Source organism: Marmota marmota, unplaced genomic scaffold (genome assembly GCF_001458135.2).
Source record: "Marmota marmota marmota unplaced genomic scaffold, marMar, whole genome shotgun sequence".
Classification (NCBI taxonomy): domain Eukaryota; kingdom Metazoa; phylum Chordata; class Mammalia; order Rodentia; family Sciuridae; genus Marmota; species Marmota marmota.
In genome coordinates this window covers 3623477-3636462 of record NW_026000241.1, presented here as the reverse complement: position 1 = coordinate 3636462, position 12986 = coordinate 3623477, and the positions used below count along the sequence as shown (strand labels likewise).

The following is a 12986-nucleotide window of genomic DNA, read 5'->3' as shown; positions in this document are numbered from 1 at the left end:
TCTCCTCCTGTCCACAGACCATGCTTCCCCTGCCTCATGGACTCCACCATCATGCCTGCCTGTCCACTGACCTTACATGATTCTCTCTCCCTCCCTCCCACCCACCTCCTTCCCTCCCACCCACCTCCTTCCCTCTTATTATCATTGTGTCCCCACCCTTATCTGAGTCTCCTAAAGACCCTGGTGATGACCTTAACCTCACCTGGACAATCCAGGATGATTTTCTCATCTCAAGTTGCTTAACATGCATGATCCCAGTGATTAGTGAAATGCAAACATTGATCTCATAGAAACAAAGAGCAGAACAGTGGTTCCCAGAGGCTGGGGAGGAGGGGGTGGGAAAAGCTTGATCAGTGGGTACTAAGTTACAGTCAGGAGAAAGAAGCTCTGTGGTGTGGTGCACAGCAGGGCCACTAGACCACAAAGTGCACTGTACCTTTCCAACAACTCTGAGGGGCTGGGGGACACTCAGTGGGAGGCCCTTGCCTGGCATTTGCAAGGCCCCGGCTCCATCCCAGCAACAAGTCTCTTTAAAAGACAAAGAAAGGATTTTGAGAGTTTTTACCACAAATAACAAATGCATGTTGGAGGAGGTAGTTATGTTTCACCTGATGTAAACACTCACACTGTAGACAGGCAGGGAAACATCACATTATACCATTAATATGTGCCATCTAAATAGATTTAATGTAAAATTGGATTTTTTAATCTTTAACATAAGCCTACTTGAGAAGTTCCTTATCCAGGCAGAGTAACCCTCACAGGCTATGGGATTAGGGTGTGGACGTCTGTGGGTCATTATTTTGTCTATCACACCAATTACATAAGTTGGATTTCTCTCTCAGGGAGCCGTCAAAATCTGCCTCATGTTGTAGAAAATTTAATAGATTCACCACCCCTCCCTCCACCACAGCCCTAGGAATGCTGTACACATTGAGGGAAAGAAATGTCAAATTTTTGTCGAAAAAATAGGAAGCCATCAGATGGGGAAATTCAGGTGTTTCTACCATCTTGGGCACTGGACCGCTGTGTTGGTTCCCTGACGACATTTTATCTTCCAGTGTCTCCTTAAACTGGGCATCTCCAGGGTTTGAGTTGATGGACTCTCTTCCTCTCATTTTGGAATCCCTCCCTTGGATCATTTCATAAAAACAAAACATTTGTCTTGTAACCAGTTCTGAATAAATTTCTGAAGCACAGCATTTATAACGCTTGAGTGAGGTTGCCCATCTAAAACACTAGAAGTATGCCGAGCTTCCACAGAGGCAGGAATAAAAAACTCCCTGGGGACGGGGAAGATATGGAAAGAGAATTCAACACTCCTTCCTTTAATAGTAGGTGATGGGCAATAGATAACAATGGCAGCCTTTCCTTAATTTTCTTCCTGCTCTCAGACAGAAGCCAACACAAATCCTGAAGTGGGGAGATCAGATCCACCTTTTTTTTTTTTGGCAGAGAGGTACCAGGGATTGAACTCAGGGGCATTCCACCACTGACCCACATCCCACCCCCACACTGTATTTTATTTAGAGACAGGGTCTCACTGAGTTGCTTAGCGCCTCACTGTTACTGAGAATGGCTTTGAGCTCATGATCCTCCTGCCTCAGCCTCTCAAGCTGCTGGGATTACAGGCATGGACCACTATACCTGGTTCAGATCCATCTTTTGAAAGATACATTTTTGTGCGTTTTTGCAGCACATTTACCTGCTCTTGTCTTCTGTAACTTAAGGGTTAGGAAATGTAGGAAGATGAGACTTCTGAGAAAGACCAAAATCAACAAAATTTAATCCAATGTAGCCTGTTGGTCAAGCCCTAAGAAATCCATCAGGCAAGACAATTTTATGATTGAAATCTTCCTTTTAAATGTGTGTGTGTGTGTGTGTGTGTGTGTGTGAGAGAGAGAGAGAGAGAGAGAGAGAGAGAGAGAGACTAAACCCCATAAACATATATGATTATTATTTGCTGACTAAACATTTCAAAAACTAGGGAGCAGGATGGTGGCTAAGATCTGCCAGTAGTCATACCCCAGGCACAACAGGTTTAACAGATATAATTTTAAAATTCCCTGTGTATATTTGAGGTGTGCCATGTGAAAATAGGATACATACAGAAAATAAAATGGTTACTGTAATAAGGCAAATTAACTTATCCATCATCTCATATTCCTTTTTTTAACCAAGCAACTAAAATCTATTTATATAACAAATTTCTTCTTTCCTTTTTTAAACGGAACTTGTAAGTTACTTTTCTACAAACTTATAAGTCATTTTTAAATAATTATCATTCCAGACTGATTAGAAACACCGTCTGAGCTACAGCCTCCTTCCCTATGGACAATCTGAACTGCCACTGGGTCACTTTTGAGCCATAAGGACAGGACAAAGACTCTGCTGTGTGTTTCAAGAAATCCATGGTGTTGGCCATCTGAAAGGATTCATGGAGGACATGATTGACATTCAATTCCTGCAGAACCTGAAATCTGTCCATGCCCGACATGGTGCTGAGCAAACTCAACATCCCGATGCCATCTGCAGCCCAATTCCTCAGTTTCTCTGTTAAACGTTCTTCTACTGCCCCCCCTTCCTATGAGGCCTCTTCCATGCAAAAATTCTAGAAGCAAGAAAACCAGCCTCCCAGGATGCTCACATCCAAAACATTTAAAAGGACTTGAATGTGCTTTAAACTTTTTAACAAAAAAGAAGAAGAAGAAAAGAAAACATAAAAGGTTTGTATGGAAATATTGTGGTGTCTGCAAGGAACATGGCATGCCCTATGTGGGATTTGGAATTTTCAGGATGTGGAAGCCTCCCAAGAATGCCGTATTCAACTTAAATCTTTCATAACAGTGAAGTCGTGGCCAAATTGCCAAGAAAATAGATCCCCAATAATGTCATGACAGATGTGTTAGTGAAATCAGGAGGAGGAGATAACACTGAGCAGACAGGGAGATGGGCCTGGGTCACTTCCTGGGCAGTGAGTACAAACAGCACCTGCAGATATTTGCTAAGAAACTTACAAAAAGGCTATGTTTAAGCCAGGACCTATGTGACTCTGGTCCGTGCCTCTCCACAGAAGAAAAAATGCTTGATGGACATTTTGACTGGACTGAAGGCTGCATGGACACTGTGTGCCCTGCCCAGGAGTGAGCAGGGGTTGACTTCCTTAAACTTCTAGATCCATATAAACCCCTAGACAATCGCAACACTTCAGTGTCCCTCTCTGGGACCCCTCCCTCTTGGGGAGCTCTGCTTTATATTAGTCTGATAAATCCTGTTACTTTGCTCTCACTCTTGTGTCCATGGAAGTTTATTCTTTAAATTTATGATAGAAAGAACCCAACCCCACGCTCTGTGCTACATTAGTAATAATCTTGTTTTCATTCCAAAAATAATTTAAATCAGAATTTTTGCCTTAAATAAAATCCATTAAATATGTTCATCCTTCCAATTTTCTAAATAAAATGCAGTTACATATTTTTCCAAATGCAAAATGTTTATCTCTGGGTCATGAGGTTTTGAATGAATTTTTGCTTTTGACATTTTTTAAGCCTTTAGGCAATGGGATAGATCACTTTTGCAATAGGAAATAGCTAAAGTGTCTCAAGGATCATCATGCCTCTGTTCCCCACAACATCAAAAAGCACTGGGTAAGAAAGAGGTTAGGAAATACACAGGCAGGTTAGCATAAATACAATGATAGAGTTGTTTCTTTGGAATTCTTTAATTATACTGTTACAATAATCAGTGAAAAGGACATCAAACATAGAAATATTACATCTCCCACCAAACCCAAGTCTGTTTACTCTCCTGCTTGAAAAGGGCCCAATGAATCAAGGGCAGTTGTTGGGGTGAGGAAAAATCATTTATTTGCTAAGTCAACAAAACTGAGCTGATGGTGGGCTAGCAACCTGAAAGACTGCCTTAACTCAGCAGACGCTTGAGCTCCTTTCAATCTTCAGGCAAGGAGGAAAGAAGGGGAGTTAGGATAGAAAATGACAGGTGACCAGACTTCTAGACATCTCTCCAATAGCCCCACACTGGCCACCTGTTGATCATGGAGCTCCTGTAAATCCTGAAAATGTCTTAGTTATGCTTATCTTGGTATCATCAGCCTTGAAGGGGGAAGAGAGAGATTAGGGAGGTTTCAGATAAATCAGATTTGTGCTGCTAGTTTGGGGGAAACATTCCTCAAAAGATGAACACACCTACATGCAGAGTGGAGCAGAAACAGTCTCATCAGTGGTCGGGGCAGCAAAGGGGGTGGACACGATATGGAGGCAGAGACGCTGAGGCAGTTCACAGCTGCACAGGCCCAGGAGAAGCGCTGTTGACAGAAGAGCTCAAGCCCCTAAAAGGCAGCACCAGCCACTGTTACCACGCAACGTGGATCAACCTCACTGACATGGTATTGAGGGGTGCCACGTGAATATGGGATACATACAGTGGAAAAAAACAACTGAAGAGGGCTCTGTATGCTTCAATTTCCATGAACAGGAAGTGAAAACTTATGGTGGTAGAAGTCAGAGCAGTGGTGACCTCTGGGGACAGGGCTTACAGACTGGGGTGGTGTCCAAGGGAGACTTCTGCAGTGATAAAGTATTTACTTTTTGATGGGGTAGTAGCCAGTGTAGACACACATAAAACTCATCAAGGTTCACACTAAGACTTATGAACTTTGGTGTAAATCAACCCTCAAATAACAGTATTATAAAACATAAAAAAACACAGTGAGAAGACACACAAATGGACACCATGCTGAGTCAGAGCACCATGAGAAAGTCACTCCCTGTCCCTTAACCAGTGGCCTCGAGTACTCCCCTCAACTTGCTGAGCCACAGATTCCACGTTTGATGGGGGTGAACACAGGACCCACCTCAAGGCATCACTGAGGCGACCAAGAGCTGCAGCACCTCCGGCAGAGGCTGCAGTCTATTAACAGCAAGCTCTAAGGGTGAGTGGCTGTCGCAGGGTGCAGGCCTGAATGGCCACCCTTAGGGGAAAATGGCCAGTTTATAAAAGTAATGGCTCACTGGAAATGAAACAAAATGTGAAAAGCTTTCTTTAATTCCATTGCTTCAAAATATACACATACACTTAAAAACTGATGGAAATATTCAGTTCTCCACCTTGGGAGTATACCATACCTCTCTCAGTAAATGTCCAATTAGAAATCAATATTTATAAGTGTGTGTTTACACAAATAATATGCTTGATCCAGCGGGCTACTGTAGAACTTAATACATTGATTTCAACCACCCAAGAAGTGTTTATATAAATGGACATGCTGTTTGTGTCAGTTAGAGATTTGTACTCGAGTTAAATAAATAAAGGCACCCCCATTCTCTCCTATTCTTTCCTCATAAACAATGTGTTATGTTAGTAATAAATGCATTATTTTCATGTAACAAGAAATAAACAGGCCAGAGCTAGTTTCATCTGCTGGATGTGAAAACATGAGACACAGGCTAACAAGTATTCTGAGAACAACCCAAATGTTTACACTTCTATAAACCCACAGCTAAGTGAGGAGCGGCCACTGTAGGAGTGAGACTCTGACAAAGGCAAGCCACCTTTCCTGATGTTCTCTCTGTCACAGTGGGTCCTTTTGTTCATGGAAAGTGAGGAGCTGTGCCTGAAGGCTTTCTCACACTGATTGCATTGGTAGGGTCTCCCCGAGGTGTGGGTTCTCACATGCACAATGAAGTGTGAAAACTGGCCGAAGGCTCACCCGCACTCCTGGCATGCATAGGGCTTCTTGCCGCTGGGAGTCCTCACGTGTTTCCTGAGGGATGAGGGCTCAATAAAGGCTTGTCCACACTGCTGGCACTGGTAGGTCTTCTATCCCATGTGAGTACACATGTGACTCTTAAGGGTGGACAGACGACCCAAGACCTGACCGCAGGTCACACACTCATACAGTGTCTCCCCCAAGTGGATTCTCTTGTGCACATTCAGGTGTGTGCTGGTCCGGAAGGGCTTCCGACACTGGGTGCACTCGAGGGTTTCTCTCTGGTGTGGGTCCGCAGGTGTGTCTTCAACAAAGAGTGTTCCCTGAAGGCTTTCCCACACTGGCTCCACGTGAAGGGCTTCTCTCCAGTGTGAGTTCTCACGTGGCTCCGGAGAGATGAGGACTGGTTGAAGGCTTTCCCACAGTCCTTGCATGCATAGGGCTTCTCTCCTGTGTGGTTTCTCTGGTGCAGAATCAGGTTGAAGTTCCTGGTGAAGGTTTTCCCACACTGACTGCATTCAAAGGGCTTCTCTCCAGTGTGAGTTCTCAGGTGTCTCCACAGATTCGAGGAATACTTGAAGGCCTGTCCACATTCTTGGCACTGGAAGAATTTCTCTGCGGTATGAGTCTTCTCGTGCCTGAGAAGGTCAGAGCTGTAGTGGAAGGACTTTTCACACTGGTCACATGCATAAGTCTTATCCATGATACGGATTTTTTCAGGTGTGATTAGGTGAGTGTTCTGGAAGAAGGACTTCCTGCTCTCTTGACATTCATGGGGTGGGGGGTCTCTCCAGAAGGAATTGTCTGGTACTGAAAAAGTGGTCTATAGTATTAAAGGGTTTCACGGGCTCACTATATTCACAGAGATCTTCTCCAGGCTGTGGTTGCTCCTGTGATAAAGACAAAGATTTATCATACTCAGAGGTTGTCTTCCCCATGAGCGCTGAATTCAGGAGAAAGTCAGTCGTACATCTACTCAGAGTTCCCTTAGAGGCACAGGGTGGACACTCTCCACCAGAGCTCTTTTCATTACTTTCCTGGGAATTCTTAGATCAGAGTTTTTCTGAATTGTTTAAGCAAAATTAAGTTTTGAGCACCCAATACCTGCATGCAATCTGTGAAAATGATTACTGAAGGACACTCTGTGAAGATACAAGTGTTTCTTTCCAGTTCTGGGGATGGAACCCAGGGTCTCTCCAATGCTAAGTCCATGTGCTATCATTTTCACCCTGGCACCAAGACACAAGTCTTAATCTACATTTAAAGTTTTCTCCAACTTATGACATTCACTGACTTTAAAAAAACTGCTTCCTCCTTGGAAAGCACCCTTTAACACCAATCTCTCTCAGCTCTTAGGCAGCTTTTCTACCCTATGGCAACCACAGACTTGTCCTACTATAGAGATCCAAGAGTAGCCCCTTGTGAATCTTATCTGTTTTGTGTCAATGGAAAAAATCCCCACAGAAATATCTTGGCTAAGAATTGATTCTTGGGGTTGAAGTGGAGGTTCTGAAATGAATTAGGTAATAAAATAATTAAAGGCACAGAGAAAGAAACTCTGGGATCAAGATGACCAAAAAGCATAACAAGGCTTGTGTGGGATCAATACTGATCCCAAACATAGGAAGAATATTGCAAAGAGGAAGAATGTATCAGAGAGCCAAGAAAAATTCCTGACAGCCTTTGACTATGTGCAGAATTATGAAATCACAAAACAAGGGATAAGAATCATAGAAAATATGCTGAGAAAAGATTCCATGAAGACTGGGACTGACGCTAAAGAGAAATATTAGCAAGAATGTACAGTGGGGAGGTACGGATAAAATACCTGCATAAAAATAGTAAATATGAAGAGGAGGAGGGACAAATATTTCTGTCAAATCAGAGGAAAGTATTAAAGTTAAAAAGGAAAGGTTGATTTTGATTTTCTAAAGGAGCAAAACCTAACATCCCTCTCATTCAAGGCACTGAGAATGTCCCCTGTTGACAATTTCCAACTCTCATGCCCCTTTTGCCTCCTAGAGCTGGTGCTCACCAGGTCTGCCTGAACTCACCTAAACAGGTCTCTGGGAAGACTCCTCTCTCACAGCTCCACAGCTCCTCTCCTTGCTCCCAGGGGGACAACTTACTGGGTTTGCCTAGTTCATCTCCTGCTTGTGGGAAAGAAGATGCCCAGTATGGGATGACCATGCCCTACCATGATCCAGATGTAGACTGACATCCCAAAGTCCTTGAGGTTCTAGAAATTCATGCCTGAATCCTGAGGGACACAGCTAAGTTCTTTCACTAATGAACAGAATCCCAGCCTCCTCACTGGGACATAAAGGACAGGGGGATCCCTGGTCCCAAAACCAGGGACAGGTCAGAGACATATTTGAGAATCCTGGAAGCTTTTAATCATGGAGAGACAAAGCAGAGGACAAATATTCGCCTCCATGGGGAGGCCACAGTAGCATCATGAGGACGTCTGGCTGCTCTGTCTGCCTCTGGATCTCCCAGACCTTTGTTCAATTTGTTGAACCCTGTTGCTTGGAAGAAATTCTATGGACTGTGGATGCATTCTCCTTGCAATTTTGGATTTCCTAACTTACTACTTTCTTATATTTTTCTCTAGTAATTGCAGATGGACTTCTTTACCTTTGGGAAAATACAAAGGTGAACAAAGCAGATGAAGTCTCTGCTCACCTGTATCTGGTTTTATCAGATCATAGACTGAGAACAGAGAGATAAATGTGTTCTAACACAATGCCCCAGCCATGGGAAGGAACAAAAGGACAGGACTGTCATGACATGTGCATGGGTTTGTGGAGAACAGCTGGGGAGACCTCTGCTGGTTGGCTGAAGGCCAGAACCAGGGCCAGAGTGCACCTGTGGGCTTTGTTAAAAAAAAAATAACATCCAAACCTGAAGAATAACAAAGAAGAGATGCCACATGAGAGAAGTGAGGAAGAGGTCAAAACCAACTGGTCAAGGAGACCTGGAAGAGGCACAGGAAAACCAAGAGGTCCTGTATCATATAAAACCATGACAAGATTCTGTTGTACTTTCATGGAACCTTTTGTGAATTGTTAATTTATCCTCCTTCATCATTTTATCTTTGGATCATTTCTTTATCACTTTGAAACCATAAAAACATCTCTGTTTTTCACTTTGGATGTGTTTATTTCTGCTCCTTTCTTATTTTGCTGGGCACCCAGGAGACAGACCCTGGGCTGAAATGCAGCTGGAACCAAGGGACCGGTTTCCTCCTGTTGGTCTCTCAGGGACCCTGAGCTGATTACCTCACCCCTCCCACCCCGTGTCCATTTCATCCCACTACTTTCCTGTCTATTGACATCTTTCTCCATATGTGTGTTTCTTTAAATGCAGGGTGTAATCTAGCACAATGTAACAGTATTTGCCCTGTGTTTATTTGTCCAGGGGAGGCTTACAAAATGAACATTCTGGCTGCCATTTCTACATTAGGAGAAAGATAATTTGATCTCTCCAGTTTGCATTGTATACATTAGGAGTCTAACAGTGTGGTGTGAAGGTCAGAGGCCACAGAGATGACAGTGTGATGTGTGTGCATGTGTGCCAACCTCAAGGCAGGGCACTGGGACTCAGATAGGCCAAGGTGATGGTCATAGAACATAGATCAACTCAACACTGGCTGAGAAGCACTTGTTTGAACTTAAGAATAGCAACATATTCTTGCAACATTGATATAATAGTGAATTAATGAGAACAAATAAGAAAGGCATAGAAAGTACTCGTAGCACGATACCATTATAAAATACTATGCATCCTTTGAAATACTTCAATTACATGGAGTTAGTTGTCTGCACGAAGTCCACAGGAATTATGGAGTGAGAAGGAAAGGGGGGATAAATTAGAAAAGAATACTGGGCCAATGCAGAGAGCATTTGTGATGTGCATAGGATTGTACTCATGTGTTTGCATAAAAGTGTAAGAGCATGTGTATATGCATAATATAGAAAAAAAGCTTTAAAATAGCCTGAGAATTTATAGAACAGAGAATGGCAGCATAGATTGAAGTAGAACAAGTGTAGTGCTTTTTTCTTTAAAGCATGAGATTATGGGTTTTATTTCTGTCTTAAAAGTTTATTTAATAACCAGAAATCAATTTATTCATTATGTTTTGGTTTCTGTTTTCTTTGGCAGGGCTTGGTCTCAAGCCCAAGGCCTTGTGTATGCTAGCCATGCTCTCTACAATTGGACTACAACTTTAGCCCGAATTGATACAAAATATCTGGACATGTTAACCGGGTACAGTGTGAGAAATCAGTATAGGTATTCAAAATGCAATGTTGAAATCAGAATAATCAGCATTTCCTACTCCTTAAATATTTATCAATTTTCAGTGTTGGGAAACTTCTAATTTCTCTCTTCTAATTCTTTATAAGAATATATAATTAAAAGATGGTCTACTGTTTTGAAGTAATTTTATGTTTTTCCTATAAATATAAAATTATGGCGATAAAAATACAGAATATGATGAGCTGCAGTCATTATCCTGTGAACATCAGGATTTCTGTCTCTTATGTAAGTGTGTGTTGGTGCCCACCAACAACCTCCTCCTGACTCTCCTCCACACTTCCTCCCCTCTACTGAGCACACATTCTACTTTTCACTATTTAATTTGTTAATTTTTTCATTTTTATTTGTATATACTCATTGTGCATATTAATGGGACTCATGTCACTTTTCAATACAAGCATACAGCTCACACTGATTGAAACAAAATTGAATGAATATCAAAAAGAAAATTATGAAATACTAATGATTTAATAATATCAACCCGGGTTACTAACTCAAGAATAAACTGCCAAAAACTCATAAATATTAAAATATGAAGGAAATCCTCTACAGTGCACAGTGGTAACAATACTGAAATTCTGAATTGGTTTTATATAAAGATAAGTGTATCCTAATACACATGATATAGATAGGACGAGCTTTAATCAAATGCGAAGGAAGCTCGAATACCTTCCCAGGGAGGGCTGAAGCCAACGCCTCTCTGAGAAATGTACCTGATCACAAAAAGCTAAGGGTCACAATAAGCAACAACAGAAATGTGAAAACAAGTTGGAAATACACAAAAAACACGACCCACCAGCACCAGAGATGCACAAGAACTGTGAAGCAAGAACTGACAAGCAAAGAATACCAATTGCTGGGCTTTTTCAAAAATAAAGTGGGAACATAATCCAACTGACAGATTGGACTACACAAAGTTCATAAATTTTCACACATTCCCCACAAATATCTCTATACACACCTGAAACAAATAAACTAAAAGGCAAACAGGGAGTTTGGTTTGGGGACACTCCAATACTTTATAAGAATGCATAAGAAAATTGGAAAAATGCACCTGCGCCTCCAGGGAGACAGTTTGCAATACAGAGGTAACTGGCTACCAACCCCCACAAATATGCCGCCTCACAGATATTGTAAAGTAAGGCTCTTAGGCACATCTATACTCAGCTATGACATAATGCTTTTCCATGAGAATATCAAAGGGAGAGACAATACTATCAGAAGTGTGTCCATGAACTTCTGTTGCAAGATAATGCTTGCAAGATCCTTAATATGGATCCTTGCCAACAAATCACAAACATAATCAAATATTTCTCATTGAAAGCAAACACATTTTTAAAAATCCCTAATCTAACTTCAACCCTCCACAGTTGAAACCTGTTCTTCTACTCCCTTCATTGCAAAGATTCTTGGGTCTCTGTTCTTTCTCTGGAAGCTCTGGACACATCCCTCCCATCTTCTCTTCAGCCTCTATTAGCACCACTTCACGGTCAGCAGTGAACCCTGTGTTAACCAGTGCAATGTTCACTTTTCAGCTAAGTGTTATGAATCAATGCAGACTGAATAAATTATCCATCAGGATAGCAAGTGGCCACAGCAGCCCTGCTCTGGGATAGCTCAGCCTGGCTCTCCACTGACTTCAGCTATAGAGTCTGCGGTTCCATTCTCTCTGCTGCTCTCCTGCAGTGTCCACTGAGCTCCCAGACTCACCCTGAGACCAGCTCTGGGAGGAAGGTCTCCCTGTGGATGTGCAAGGTCCTTCCTGGGTGGGCTTGATGGTGACTGAAGCTCTGTCCCCAGAAAACACAGCAGGAAGGAGTTGAGTGCTGGGATCCTGGGCAGACTGAAGACCTCAAAGGATACATTCACGTCCTGTCCAGCACAGGGCTGTGCACTGAGGGACCACATCAGAGCAGAGAGCCACAGCTCCCTATAACTGCTCATTAGCTCATTTCACTCTTGTTCCCCGAGGACATTGGCCTGGAAAGATAGGAAATTCTTCCTGCTAATTCTCTATTCCATAAAGACCCATTTATAGTCCACTAAACCTAGTTTTTATTGCTCCTCCATGGATTCACCTGCCTTCCGGAGGTCCAGCCTCCTGGAATAACCCCAGAAAATAGTCATGCCCTCTTTACCAAGGGTGAGCATTATGTTCACATGGTATAAAGCCTTGGACTTTAAACTTCTTGCCTTCATTGTCCTTTCCCAAACTATCAGGAAATTTATAGTTTTTTTAAAAAATTAATTTTATTTGTTCTTCTTAGATATACATGACAGTAGAATGTATTTTGGCTTTCCAGGAATCCCCATACTGCTTTCCAAATTGGCCGCACCAATTTGCAGTCCCACCAGCAATGTACAAGTGTACCCTTTTCCCCACATCCTCACTAGCACTTGTTGTTGTTTGACTTCATAATGGCTGCCAATCTTACTGGAGTGAAATGGTATCTTAGGGTGGTTTTGATTTGCATTTCTCTGACTACTAGAGATGGTGAGCATTTTTTCATGTACTTGTTGATTGATTGTATATCCTCCTCAGAGAAGTGTCTGTTCAGGTCCTTGGCCCATTTGTTGATTGGGTTACTTGTTATCTTATTGTCTAATGTTTTGAGTTCTTTGTATACCCTGGATATTAGGGCTCTATCTGAAGTGTGAGGAGTAAAACTTTGTTCCCAGGATGTACGCTCCCAATTTACCTCTCTTATTGTTTCTCTTGCTGAGAAAAAACTTTTTAGTTTGAGTAAGTCCCATTTGTTGATTCTTGTTTTTAACTCTTGTGCTATGGGTGTCCTATAAGGAATTTGGAGCCCGACCCCACAATATGTAGATCGGAGCCAACTTTTTCTTCTATCAGACACAGAGTCTCTGATTTGATATCAAGCTCCTTGATCCATTTTGAGTTAACTTTTGTGCATGGCGAGAGAAAGGGATTCAG

General features: G+C 42.3%; 1 protein-coding gene across 7 annotated transcripts in view; it reads left to right on the top strand.

The window, feature by feature from the left end:
- Positions 1–12986, top strand: part of LOC107145002 (adhesion G protein-coupled receptor E2-like) — a 452375-nt gene that overhangs the window by 80702 nt on the left and 358687 nt on the right. Inside the window, exon 25 of one of the 7 annotated variants that reach the window (XM_048795123.1) lies at positions 2290–2617. The exons of the other annotated variants lie outside the window; for them this stretch is intronic. Within the exon in view, the coding sequence (XP_048651080.1) occupies positions 2290–2299 (10 nt within the window). The 3' untranslated portion in view covers positions 2300–2617. Of the gene's footprint in view, positions 1–2289; positions 2618–12986 lie in introns of those variants that run through there. 7 annotated transcript variants of the gene reach the window in all.